The sequence below is a fragment of the Hyperolius riggenbachi genome, chromosome 9, assembly GCF_040937935.1.
Source record: "Hyperolius riggenbachi isolate aHypRig1 chromosome 9, aHypRig1.pri, whole genome shotgun sequence".
Classification (NCBI taxonomy): domain Eukaryota; kingdom Metazoa; phylum Chordata; class Amphibia; order Anura; family Hyperoliidae; genus Hyperolius; species Hyperolius riggenbachi.
In genome coordinates, this window is record NC_090654.1 from 25,123,374 (window position 1) to 25,135,606 (window position 12,233).

Here is a 12,233-nt window from a genome sequence, read left to right on the forward strand (position 1 = left end):
AGATCTCATATCTGGTACATCGTCTCATCCAGGGGTGCTGTCCAATGACGTTCTGGGAAAGACAACTTTACTTACGGTAACGTCTTTTCCAGTAGTCAGAAGGACAGCACCCCTGCAACCCGCCCTATTTTTGGGTGGAATAATAATTATGTAAGTAGGCATTTATACCGGTCCGTGTCATCTTTTGTATTAACTGAAGTACTGAGGGTAAGCTAGTAGCTTATATATGGCTGCCTATTTGTTATGCAAATCTTTCTTTTGCAGTTCCTGTCCACGATTGGGAGGGAGACAAGTCTCATCCAGGGGTGCTGTCCTTCTGACTACTGGAAAAGACGTTACCGTAAGTAAAGTTGTCTTTTTCCTATGAGAATCTCCTTATTGAGACTCACCTGAATGCCAGAGGACAAGAGGTGGGGAAGTGTAAAGAGGCTGTGGGGGATGAGAAGGTGACCCATGAAATGCAATTATAGAAATTGAGAGTGAACAGAGGCATTAAAGAAAACCTGCAACGAAAAAAAACCTCCCCTGTGGGGTACTCTCTTCGGGTGGGGGAAGCCCCAGGATTCTATTGAGGCATCCCCCGTCCTCTGTCCCGCGGCGGCGATAACGCTCCCTGAACAGCGGGGATGTAAATATTTACCTTCCCGACACCAGCGCAGGCGCAGTGGCGGCTCTCCGCTTGGAGATGGGCGGAAATAGCTGATCACTGTCGGGTCGCTCTACTGCGCAGGTGCAAGTCTCCTGCGCCTGTGCAGTAGAGCGGACCCAACAGAGATCAGCTATTTTCGTCTATCTCCATGCGGAGAGCCACAACAGCGCCCCCCGCTGGAGCCAGGGAAGGTAAATAAATCGGCCTATGGTCTCTTCATGGGTTTATAGCTCAAGGCTGGAGTTGTCCCTCTTGTACAGAAGGGAGTAATATAGCAAGGTCCCCCAGGTAACTGAATCAGTTGGGATTATTCATTTGTATATTGGGATCTTAGAGATACAAGGACTTATAGATTAGTCAGAATGAGAAATGAGATGTACACATAATCACGTCTTTGACTTGATAGAGTTTTTGTTTAAAGAGGAGCTCTCAGCCATATTATCTCAGAAAAAAAAAACATAAGTAGATGAATACTTGCTCTACTAACATAACATATGTATTGCACTGTCCACTTTTTTTATTTTAGTGATTTTTCTACAGTAAAAAAAGAGAAAATCCTTCTTAGCATTTCACATTTTAACTGTGGCTATTTTGAAGCCAATCCTGATGTCATTTCCTCCCTTACTCTCCTCTGCCTGATTTGCCTGTCCTTCACTATAGAAAGTGCATTGTCTCAGCATGAGAAATATTGGCCAATCAGAGAGGAACAGAGGTGTGGGAGGGGAACACAGGAGGGAAAGAGGCTTCAGCCAATCAGGCTGCATTAGTTAAGTCTGAGGTGAAGTAGAGAAGCAAAAAAGGACAACCCAGCATGCCCTGCAACTTTCTTTTTGTGTATCAAGTTTTGTGTGTACCAAATAAGAGTCAGGTAAACTGGGGAATGATCATTTACCAGCAAGAAAAGTAATAGTGATTTTAACTTTTGGATTGCCAGGTTAGCATCCTTATTACTTGTTTACCAGATAAAAATAAACAATACATTTTTTATTTCATGCTGGACAGTTACAGTTTAACTGTGTTTTTCTGTTTAAATGCCTGGCAGGGCTGTGGTGGAGACCGTGCATCGGCTGGATCTTATTATTAACAACAAGACCGCCTATCAAGAAGTGTTTAAACCGGAAAATATAAGTTTGCGTAACAAGTAAGTCGAAATCTGTGCTTTCATTTACTGTAAACCCAAACTGATAATAATCTCATGCGATGATTGATTGTAGGTGTAGTAGTAATGCTAAATAGAGCTTTCTTGGAGACTCTGATTCTTATTTTAAACTTTAAGGGAACCTCAAGTGGTGGAAAAAAATATACACTAGGTAGAGTAATAGGAGTTAAAAAGAGTCTGAAGCCATTTATTTTATCTTTTTAGTGTGCACTTAGCTTCAGCATTAAGATCCAAGCTGATTCGCCGCATCCCCGTGGCAAAGGCATTTAACCCCCTTAAATACCGGGGCAAAATTCCACGACTTTACAAGTCGCATATTTTGCTGCCCGGGGAAGGCAGAGCTGTGCCTAGTAGCTCTGCCTCTTTTTCCAGTCAATCTCTGCTGATCTCCGCCTTTCCCCGCCCCTCTTAGTGAAAGAAGACTGAGAGAGGCAGGGAGAGGCAGAGATTGACTGGAGAAGAGGCAGAACTACTGCGCACAGCTCTGCCTCTACCAGGAATCAAAATACTGCAACTGCATAATTTTGCCCCAGGATTTCAGGGGGATAAATACCTTGTTTTGCCGTGGGATGCGGCGAATCAGCTTGGATCTTAATGCTTAAAGGGAACCTGAAGCGAGGACAATTATTTAAAATAAACCTATGACTTAGCTGCAAATGAATATTACATACTAACCTCACTGTCAGTTTCTCAGAAGCTCACCATTTATTCTTATGGTGCCCATACAAGATAGAATAAAAATGTTCGGCTTTCCCAATTATTCGAATCGAATGAAAGTTTAAAATATATTTTTTTTTCAATCAAGAAATTCGACCGATTATCCGTCTTTTTTTTTTTTTTTTTTTTTTTTTAAGAAAAATCTGATAAGACATGCTGGAAAAATCTTTATATTCGATCTAACGGAATAATCAAATTAAATTATCTAATCGAAAAAAATGAAAAATTGTACCATGTATGGGAACCTTTACAGTGATCCCTTCCAGTTCTGACAATATTTTGTCAGAACTGAAATATACCAGTTGCTGTCAGTTATACATCATCAGCTGTCAGTTACAACTGAATGTGCAAGGTAATGTCCACGTTTCCCTATGGCTCAAGTGGGTGATATGACAGTTTAACAGTGAGCTGACCAGGAAGCTGTTATGGGGGTAATGGCCATTTTTAAAATGGAGGACACAGAAATCCAATGATCACAGTGGACAAATGGGACGCAGGAGAGGAGGAAGAGATTGAGTAGTAGACTACACAGGAGGTAAGTATGACCTGTGTATGGTTATTTTGACTTTTTATTTTCAGTTCAGGTTCTCTTTTAGGTAACTGCGCAATAAAAAGAGAATTAAAAAATGGCTTCAGACTCTCTTTATAGGACATGCGATGTTTACTTACTTGGGCCTTCTTTGAGCCCCTAGGAGTCGTGCGTAGCATAAGCAGAAGACCAGAGCTGCAGCGAGGGACACGTGACTCCAAGGGGCTGGAAGGAGCCCCAAGTAAGTAAAGAGTTTTATTTTGTCAACTTGTTTGTCCATTAAAGTGTACCTGTAGGGAAAAAAAGTGCTCCATGGAGTACTGACCTCTGGAAGGTGAAGCCTCTGGATCATAAAGAGGCTTGCCCCCCATCATCCTCACCAGAGGGGCTCCATCTCTGGGAACCCCTAAGATTCTGCCAACAAGGGCTTATCAGTGGTGCGCGCAGTAGCAGCTTTCCAGTGGGCTCCGTCGGAAATCGCCAGAGCTTGAGGGGAGAGCTGCTTCTGTGACTGCTCATGTTATTGTTTTTCTTCCGTAGGGCCCAGGGGTAGAAGGGGTCTGTGAGGAACAATAGGGGGAGCCTCTTTAGGATTCAGAGGCTCCCCCTCCCAAGGTGAGAACCCCTCAGGGGAGGTTTTTATCCTTACAGGTTTACTTTAAAGGACACCCGATGTGAAAATAAACTAATGAAATAAACAATTGTATCTATACTCCTTCTCCTAAAAATGACTCTTTAAGATATTGCACGGTTTTATTTTATATTTAAATCTACCTTTTAAGTTTTTACTGTTGTCTCTGCTCAATGATACATTCATTGAAGCATGCCAGAGCTACAATCTATGAACTATTGACTCTTTTTATCTCTTTCCTGCTCTCAGAAGCCATTTTCTGCTAGGAAAGTGTTTATAGTTGTAATTTCTTATCAGTGAGGGTCACACTGTAGTCTGACCCAGTCCTGACTCAGACAGGAACTGCCACTTACATACCTGATTTTTAACTCTTTCAGGCAGAGAAAGGAAAAAAGAACACTGCATAGTTTTGTGTGCAAGGCACTGTACATACACATGTCTATCTCATGTCACATGTCACCTCGGTTGTCCTTTAAAGTGAACCAGAGAGGAAGCGCCCTCATGTATTCCACTATATATATCAGTGGGAACATTAGAGAAAACACCTACTCTGCTCTGTTTCATCCTTCACTGCTGAGTCATTATAGCAGAGCCAGAAGGGGGCAGGCTTTGGCTTGAAAAGACACCAGAGAAGACAGACTTGGTTATGAACCCTGAGCAAAGCCAGACTAAATTCTCAGTCGGGGATTTTATCAGGGCTGATAACAAGCAGACTGAGCAGTGAAGAATGAAACGGAGAGCAGGGTAAGTGTTTTCTCTAATGTTCCCACTGATATATATGGTGAAATACATGAGGGTGCTTCGTCTCTGGTTGACTTTAAAGAGAACCTGTACTGAGTAAAAATATTTAAAATAAACACATGAGGTAACTTCAAATGAACATTACATAGCTACCTTGCCATCAGTTCCTCTCAGAAGCTCACCATTTTCTGCTGACAATAATCCCTTCCAGTTCTGACAACATTTTGTCAGAACTGAAATATATAAGATGCTGTCAGTAAAATATCAGTTGCTGTCAGTTATAGCTGAGAGGTAAACTGAAGTACCAGGTAATATCCATGTTTCCCTATGGCTCAAGTGGGCGATGTTACAGTTTAACTGTGTGCTGACCAGAAAGCTGTTATGGATAATGGCCATTTTCAAAATGGAGGACGGAAAATTCCCTTGATCACAGTGAACAAATAGGACGCGGGACAGGAGAAAGACACTGAGGAGTAGACTACATGGTAGGTAAGTATGACTTGTGTATGCTTATTTTGACTTTTAATTTTCAGTTCAGGTTTTCTTTAAATCTGACCTGTACTGTGAATTAGTGCAAAGTGTGATTATAGTTGTTGGACCTCTTTAATGCCATGTTACTGACCAGGTGTCTCCCCCTGCAGGCTGCGGGAACTATGCGTCAAGCTCATGTTTTTGCACCCCGTGGACTATGGGAAGAAAGCGGAGGAGGTCCTCTGGAGGAAAGTCTATTATGAGGTCATCCAACTCATTAAAACCAACAAAAAGGTGAGGGCCTGTTGGGGAATCTCGCCAGCCAAGACAACGGGGCTTTTTCACAGGAAAAAAAAAAAAAAAGCTTAATGTACAGCTTTATTTATCAAGGTGCTTTCTAGCAGTTGATTGAATTCTGTCTAACACTGGAAAACTAAAGATAGTTGTATTTGTAATGCGAATGTGACGGAACTTGCTCAGATTGTTCCCAGATTTTAAATTGAACGATAGTTTGCTACTGATTGTGCCCCTTTAATGCTGCATCCACACCATACAATTTTTCGCCCGATTTACATGGGCGATCGATTATTTCCAGCATGTCCAATCTGAGGATCGATTGTTTTTATGAGCGATTTCCGTTTCGTTTCTATGGAAATCACTCATAAAATTGCTCATAAAATCGATCCTCAGATCGGACATGCAAGAAATAATCGATCGGCCATGTAAATCGGCCGAAAAATTGTATGGTGTAGATCCAGCATAAGAGCTCTGAGACGATGCATGGGCAGATCGACCAAGAGACCGATCTCGCTATTTGATCGAAACTGATCAGAAAGAGATGTGTGGCATGCACATTGTCGCAGCACGGAAGGGACCTGTAGAAATGAGGCGGCGGTTCCACGGTACAAGTGATTTATGGCTGAAATAATGGTTAGTTACATAGCATGAAGTCCCCAGTTAATGAACGAGATGGTGACTATAGGTTCATCCTGAATCCGCATGCGGCGCCGACATGCGGATTCGCTTGGTACACTGAAGTGGCCGGGGCTGTTTCCACATGTGCGGCGTGCGGGAGCGATTTGGCGGCGGGCCAGATCTGCACGACGGGACCCACAGAATTCGCCTGCGTCGGGAATCCGTGCGAATTGCCGCTAATGTATTTAATAGTAAAAACGCATGCGTTTGTTACATGCGTTTTTTACCCGCGATTTCGCACCTTTTTCAATGTTATTTTGCCCTGGCAGTGTCATGGTTAATTTCGCATGGCACCCTGCCATGCGAAATCGCGGGTAAAAACGCATGCGGAAACGCATCCGCATGCGTTTTTACAAGCGTCGGAATGCCGGCGAAATCGCGTCGCAACAGTGGAAACGGGCCCTAAAGGACAACTGTAATGAGAAGAATATGGAGGCTGCCATATTTATTTCCTTTTTGAAAATACCAGTTGCCTGGCTGTCCTGCCGATGTAGTTTGCTGCTCTAGTGTCTGAAAAACACTAGAAACAAGCATGCAGCTAATCTGCCAGAAACACTACCTGATCTGCTGCATGCTTGTTCGGGGTCTGTGGCTAAAAGTATTAGAGGCAGAGGATCAGCAGGGCTGCCAGGCAACTGGTATTGCTTAAAAGTAAATAAAAATGGCAGCCTCCACATACCTCTCACTACAGTTGTCCTTTAAGTTGAATTTGTATGCAAGTCAGAACACTGTGCCTCCGTTTTTTTGTCTCTTTCCCTGTGTCTCAAGCTCTGTCTCTTTGACCTTCAGTGTGACGTATGCCATTTATATTGGCGGGTTGTCTGTAAGGGCCCGTTTCCACTAGAGCGAATCCGCATGCGTTCTCTGCATGCGGATTCGCATAACCAATACAAGTGGATGGCCCTGTTTCCACTTGTCAGTTTTTTTCCTGCGTTTTTCTGTGCAGGATTTTTCTGCAAGGTAGAGCCTGCAAAATTCGCCTGCGTGAGGAATGCAGGCGATTCGCAGGCTATGTATTTAATAGGGAAAACGCACGTGCGTTTTTTGCTGCGATTTCGCGTGCGAATTCGCATGAAAAGTAATGTAAATTGAACCAGGCAGTGACATGGTTAAATTCGCATATACTCTGCCTATGCGAAATCGCGGCAAAAACGCACGCGGAATCGCATCCGCATGCGATTTCGTCAGCGGTGGAATCCCGGCGATTCGCACCGCACTAGTGGAAACGGGCCCTAACTCAGGATATATGTAACCTGGGCACTACCTGCACTATAATCTTCTGCTTCTCTCCCAGCACATCCACAGCCGGAGTGCCCTAGAATGTGCCTATCGCACCCATCTGATCGCCGGCGTGGGCTTCTACCAGCATCTCCTCCTCTACATCCAGTCCCATTACCAGCTGGAGCTGCAGTGCTGCATCGACTGGACGCATGTCACAGACCCCCTCATCGGTGAGTCCCCCCTCCCCCCACGCTCCTGTGTGCTGTATGGGGAGGAAGTGGCAGGAAAATGCAATTCCAGAGAAAGTGTTTCCTTTTCTTGTTGCACAGCTTGGCTTGTGATTAAAAGCTTGCAAATGTTTAATCAGTACCAGTTGCCGGGCAGTCCTGCTGATAGATTTGGCTGCAGTAGTGTGTGAATCACACCAGAAACAAGTATGCAGCTAATCTTGTCAGATCTGACATTAATGTCAAACACCCTGATATGCTACATGCTTGTTCAGCGGCTATGGCTAACAGTATTAGAGGTAGAGCATCAGCATTCCCATTGGATTGTAAAACTCCACCAGGAGTCCTCTCTAGCACCAGGGAGGATTCTCATTGGCTCAGGGGTGGACCAATGAGAATTCTTCCTGTTGCTAGGTAGGAATATTGCTGATCTTTTACAATCTAATTGGAGCTCTATGCCTGTGCGGGATTCCCCGAGCCCAACGCTAGTGTCAGCAGTATGGTCAGGCCCGGATTTACCTCACAGGAGCCAATAGGCACAGATGTCCTGGCACCCTAGACATCGCCCTCCATTAACCTGCACACTCCCACCAAAATGCACCGCAAGTGTTCCGGTTTTCCCAGCTGTCACTCCTCCCTTACTTCCCTTGCCTGTCATAGGTAGCTACAGGTGCCCCTTAGTATTAGGTAGCCAGAGGTATCCTCAGTTTTAAGTAGCTGGAGGTGCCCCTGACTGAAGGGAGATCTGGTCAGTGGAATGCAGAGAGTTGGGTGAGTAACCTCTCATTTACACTCTGTTCAGGGCTCTGCATAGGGAAAGAGGGAGGGAGGCGCTCGGGGAGGGGAGTGAGCTGCCTTTCCTACATCAGGCGCCTGTAGGCATGTGCCTACATTGCCGAATGGTAAATCCAGCTCTGAGTACAGTGAACCCGAATGGCAGCAATGGCGTACCAAATGTACAATGGTGGCGAGTGTGAACATCTCGCTGGACGTTGCGACGGTGCTAAGCGTATGCTGCGAACGCACCATTGTGAATCCAGTGTAGTGTGATCCTAGCCTTGACAAACATTCCACAGTGGTGCACCTGACAGGAGTAAAGATGTCACAACCAGTGATAAATCTCAGAATGTAAATCAGGGAGAGGAAAGATTTTACAATGGTCAAACACTGACTATACACTCTATAAATGAATATTATATAAAAAATGTGCAATTTTATTCATATTCTTTTCACTACAGTTCCTCTTTAATAATTATCTGGAGTTATGTCACAGGCTTCTCATCCCTTTTTAACAGGCTGCAAGAAGCCAGTCTCTGCCTCGGCGAAGGAGATGGAGTGGGCGCAGATGGCATGTCACCGGTGTCTGGTGTACCTGGGAGACTTGGGTATGGTTCTGCACTATAGCTGTGGTTGGTACTGCTCTGCCCTGTGCAATGCCTCGTCTACACACTACGGGGAGCTTGTGTCCATTCTGAGTGTTATTAGTGCAGGCTGGGCTCGGTATACTAACATGAGCACTCTGATCTCTCCACAGCTCGCTACCAGAATGAACTGGCACTGGTCAATACAGAGAAGTTGGCAGAACGGTTTTACTATCAGGCACTGACCGTCGTCCCACAGATAGGTGAGTATAGAGCTGTCCTGTTTGTTTGTCCTTGACGAGTGACTGGAGGAGTCCCAAACAAGAAAACTGTGCGGCCTAAACCTTTCAATCTGCAGGACTGGATTCTATATAAAAAAATGCTTTCCTATTCATTGATTTAAAGTGGCCCTGTAATAGATCAATGTCTATGAATCCACTGTGACATTCTGAAAAGGAAGTGTTCAAAGTTACCCTGTAGTTAGAGGGATATGAAGATTTCCTTTTTTTTAAAAAAAATGCCAGTTCCCTGGCCTTCCTGCTGATCCTCTTCCAGCAGCACTTCAAGCCACAGACCCTGAACGAGCATGTAGAATAGCTGCTCTGACTTGCGTCTGGCCACATGCTTGTTTCAGGTGTGTAATTCAGACACTAATGAAACTAGAAAACTCAGCAGGACACCAGGCAACTGCCATAGGTTAAAGAGGAACTCCAGTGAAAATAATAATAAAAAAGTGCTTCATTTTTACAATAATTATGCATAAAAAATGTAGTCAGTATTTGCCCATTGTAAAATCTTTCCCTGATTTACATTCTGACATTTATCACATGGTGACATTTTTACTGCTGGCAGCTGATGTCAGTGAAAGGAGATGCTGCTTGCTTTTTGGCAGTTGGAAACAGCTGTAAACAGATATTTCCCACAATGCAACGAGGTTCACAGACCGGAAACTGCCAGGACCACGTTCCTCACAGTTTCCTGTGGGAGGGGTTTCACCACAGTATCAGCCATACAGCGCCCCCTGATGGTCAGTTTGTGAAAAAGAAAATATTTCTCATCGGAAAGGGAGTATCAGCTACTGATTGGTATGAAGTTTAATTCTTGGTTACGGTTTCTCTTTAAGCCTCATAAACACACTCAACAAAATTCTTTTAAATGCACAATTCTCAAACAACTTGAAGTTGGACAACTTTTGTCAAGTGAAAGATCACTGATAAGAGGCGACCAACGACTGATAAGACGCAGCTCAAGTCAGTGCAACAGTTGAATTGGTAATTCAAGTTGTTTGATAATTGGGCATTTAAAGGTACACCGAGCACTTGCTAAAAATCAAATATCGACTTATCTAGGGCTTCCTCCAGCTCACTGCAAAGTTCCACGGCGTCCTCCTGGCTCCTGTCCCGACTGGTGGATCCGCTATCAAATATCTTCGGGCTGAAGTCATCGGGCCTGGTTCCCTCTTCCTCCAGTAGCAACATCACGCTGGCCGGCGTGAGAGTCCTGCCCATGCGTGGTTCAATATTAGAGAATGTCGCTAATTGAGGAAGAGGGAACCAGGCCTGACGACTTCAGCCCGAACATTTCATTGGTATGTACCCCATTTCAAATCCTGTGCTCATGGGACAACAAATGATCTAAAGTACCCTTTAACATAGATGTACTTAAAAGTTGTACATGGTAACGGTTTCTAAGCATTTACTATTGCTTTTAATTAGCTAAAATAGAAATTTGGTGTTTACATAGGGTTTATCATTTTTCTATTACTAAAATTGTTTTATACTTAAAGGGAAGGTTCAGGGAGGGTGGGTAAAAAATAAAAATCAATTTCCACTTACCTGGGGCTTCCTCCAGCCCGTGGCAGGCAGGAGGTGCCCTCGCCGCCGCTCCGCAGGCTCCCGGTGGTCTTCGGTGGCCGACCCGACCTGGCCAGGCCGGCTGCCAGGTCGGGCTCTTCTGCGCTCCAAGGCCCGGAACTTCTGCGTCCCACGCCGGCGCTCTGACGTCATCGGACGTCCTCCGGGCTCTACTGCGCATGCGCAGTAGTTCTGCGCCTGCGCAGTACAGCCCGGAGGACGTCCGATGACGTCAGCGCGCCAGCGTGGGACGCAGAAGTTCCGGGCCTTGGAGCGCAGAAGAGCCCGACCTGGCAGCCGGCCTGGCCAGGTCGGGTCGGCCACCGAAGACCACCGGGAGCCTGCGGAGCGGCGGCGAGGGCACCTCCTGCCTGCCACGGGCTGGAGGAAGCCCCAGGTAAGTGGAAATTGATTTTTATTTTTTACCCACCCTCCCTGAACCTTTCCTTTAATGATATCAAGCCCCCAAGTACCCCCTGGACCCATCAGAAGTACCCCCTGGGGTACGTGTACCACATGTTGAGAACCTGGGTAGTGGATCCGCCAGCCGGGGCTGGGAAAGGAGCCAGGACAACGACGGGGCACCTTGCGGCCTACGGTGGGCTGGAGGAAACCCCTGGTAAGTCAATATTTGATTCTTAGCAAGTGCTCAGTGTCTATTTAAAAAAACTTTTGTTGAGCGTTGCTGAAGGTCCCCAGCACTGCATCAATGGTCAGGAGAGGATAGGGGAAGCCTCTGCAGGATCAGGTTTGCTTTAAAGGACAACTGTAGTGAGAGGGATATGGAGGCTGCCATATTTATTTCCATCTAAGCAATGCTAATTGCCTGGCCCTCCTGCTGACCCTCTGCCTCTAATACTATTAGCCATTAATGTCAGATCTGACAAGACTAGCTGCATGCTTGTTTCTGGTGTGATTCAGACACTACTGCAGCCAAATAAACCAGCAGGGCTGCCAGGCAACTGGTATTGATTAAAAGGAAATATGGCAGCCTCCGTATACCTCTTACTTTAGTTCCCCTTTAAAATGAAATAAATATGGCAGCCTCCATATTCTTCTTACCACTGGGTCACTTTAGAAATAGCACAGCAGCTGTGTGTGTGTGTGTGTCCAGTTATAAGAAGGAAGAAACAAATCTAATCACTCCACCCCCATCTTACTGTTTGTACCTTTCCTTGTCACAGGAATGCCATTTAACCAGCTTGGCACACTGGCTGGGAGCAAATACTATCATGTAGAAGCCACCTACTGGTATCTGCGCTGGTAAGTGACACCACAACCTGTGTGCTACAACATGTCAATATTATGACAGCAGGGATTATTATTATTATTATTATTATTATTGTTGTTTTGTATTTATATATATATAGAGAGTTGCAATCTTCTCAGTCACAGCTCTATTTCCACTTGCCTTGTTCTGCGCTGATGTACAGTAGTTGGAACTCTTGTTGTAGATAGATACTTACTTTGTAGAGCCATTCCACTCCACAAGTAGTTATTATGTATTGATATTGCCCTGACATCTTCTGCAGCACATTACAGAGTACATAGTCATGTCACTGACTGTCCTCAGAGGAGCTCACACTCTAATCCTACCATAGTCCTAGTCTGATGTCATACCATATTATTATTATTATTATTATTATTATTATTATTATTATGCATTTATATAGCACTGACCTCTTCTGCAGCACATTAC

The 12,233-nt window shown here is 44.9% G+C and overlaps 1 protein-coding gene across 5 annotated transcripts in view; it reads left to right on the plus strand.

Annotated features, from left to right (window-relative positions):
• Positions 1 to 12,233, plus strand: part of SMG5 (SMG5 nonsense mediated mRNA decay factor) — a 93,376-nt gene that overhangs the window by 16,598 nt on the left and 64,545 nt on the right. For all 5 annotated transcript variants that reach the window (XM_068252170.1, XM_068252169.1, XM_068252172.1 and 2 more), the window contains exons 2-7: positions 1,692 to 1,790; positions 5,068 to 5,191; positions 7,167 to 7,323; positions 8,616 to 8,705; positions 8,855 to 8,944; positions 11,719 to 11,797. In XM_068252170.1, the coding sequence (XP_068108271.1) occupies positions 1,692 to 1,790; positions 5,068 to 5,191; positions 7,167 to 7,323; positions 8,616 to 8,705; positions 8,855 to 8,944; positions 11,719 to 11,797 (639 nt within the window). The remainder of the gene's footprint in view (positions 1 to 1,691; positions 1,791 to 5,067; positions 5,192 to 7,166; positions 7,324 to 8,615; positions 8,706 to 8,854; positions 8,945 to 11,718; positions 11,798 to 12,233) is intronic.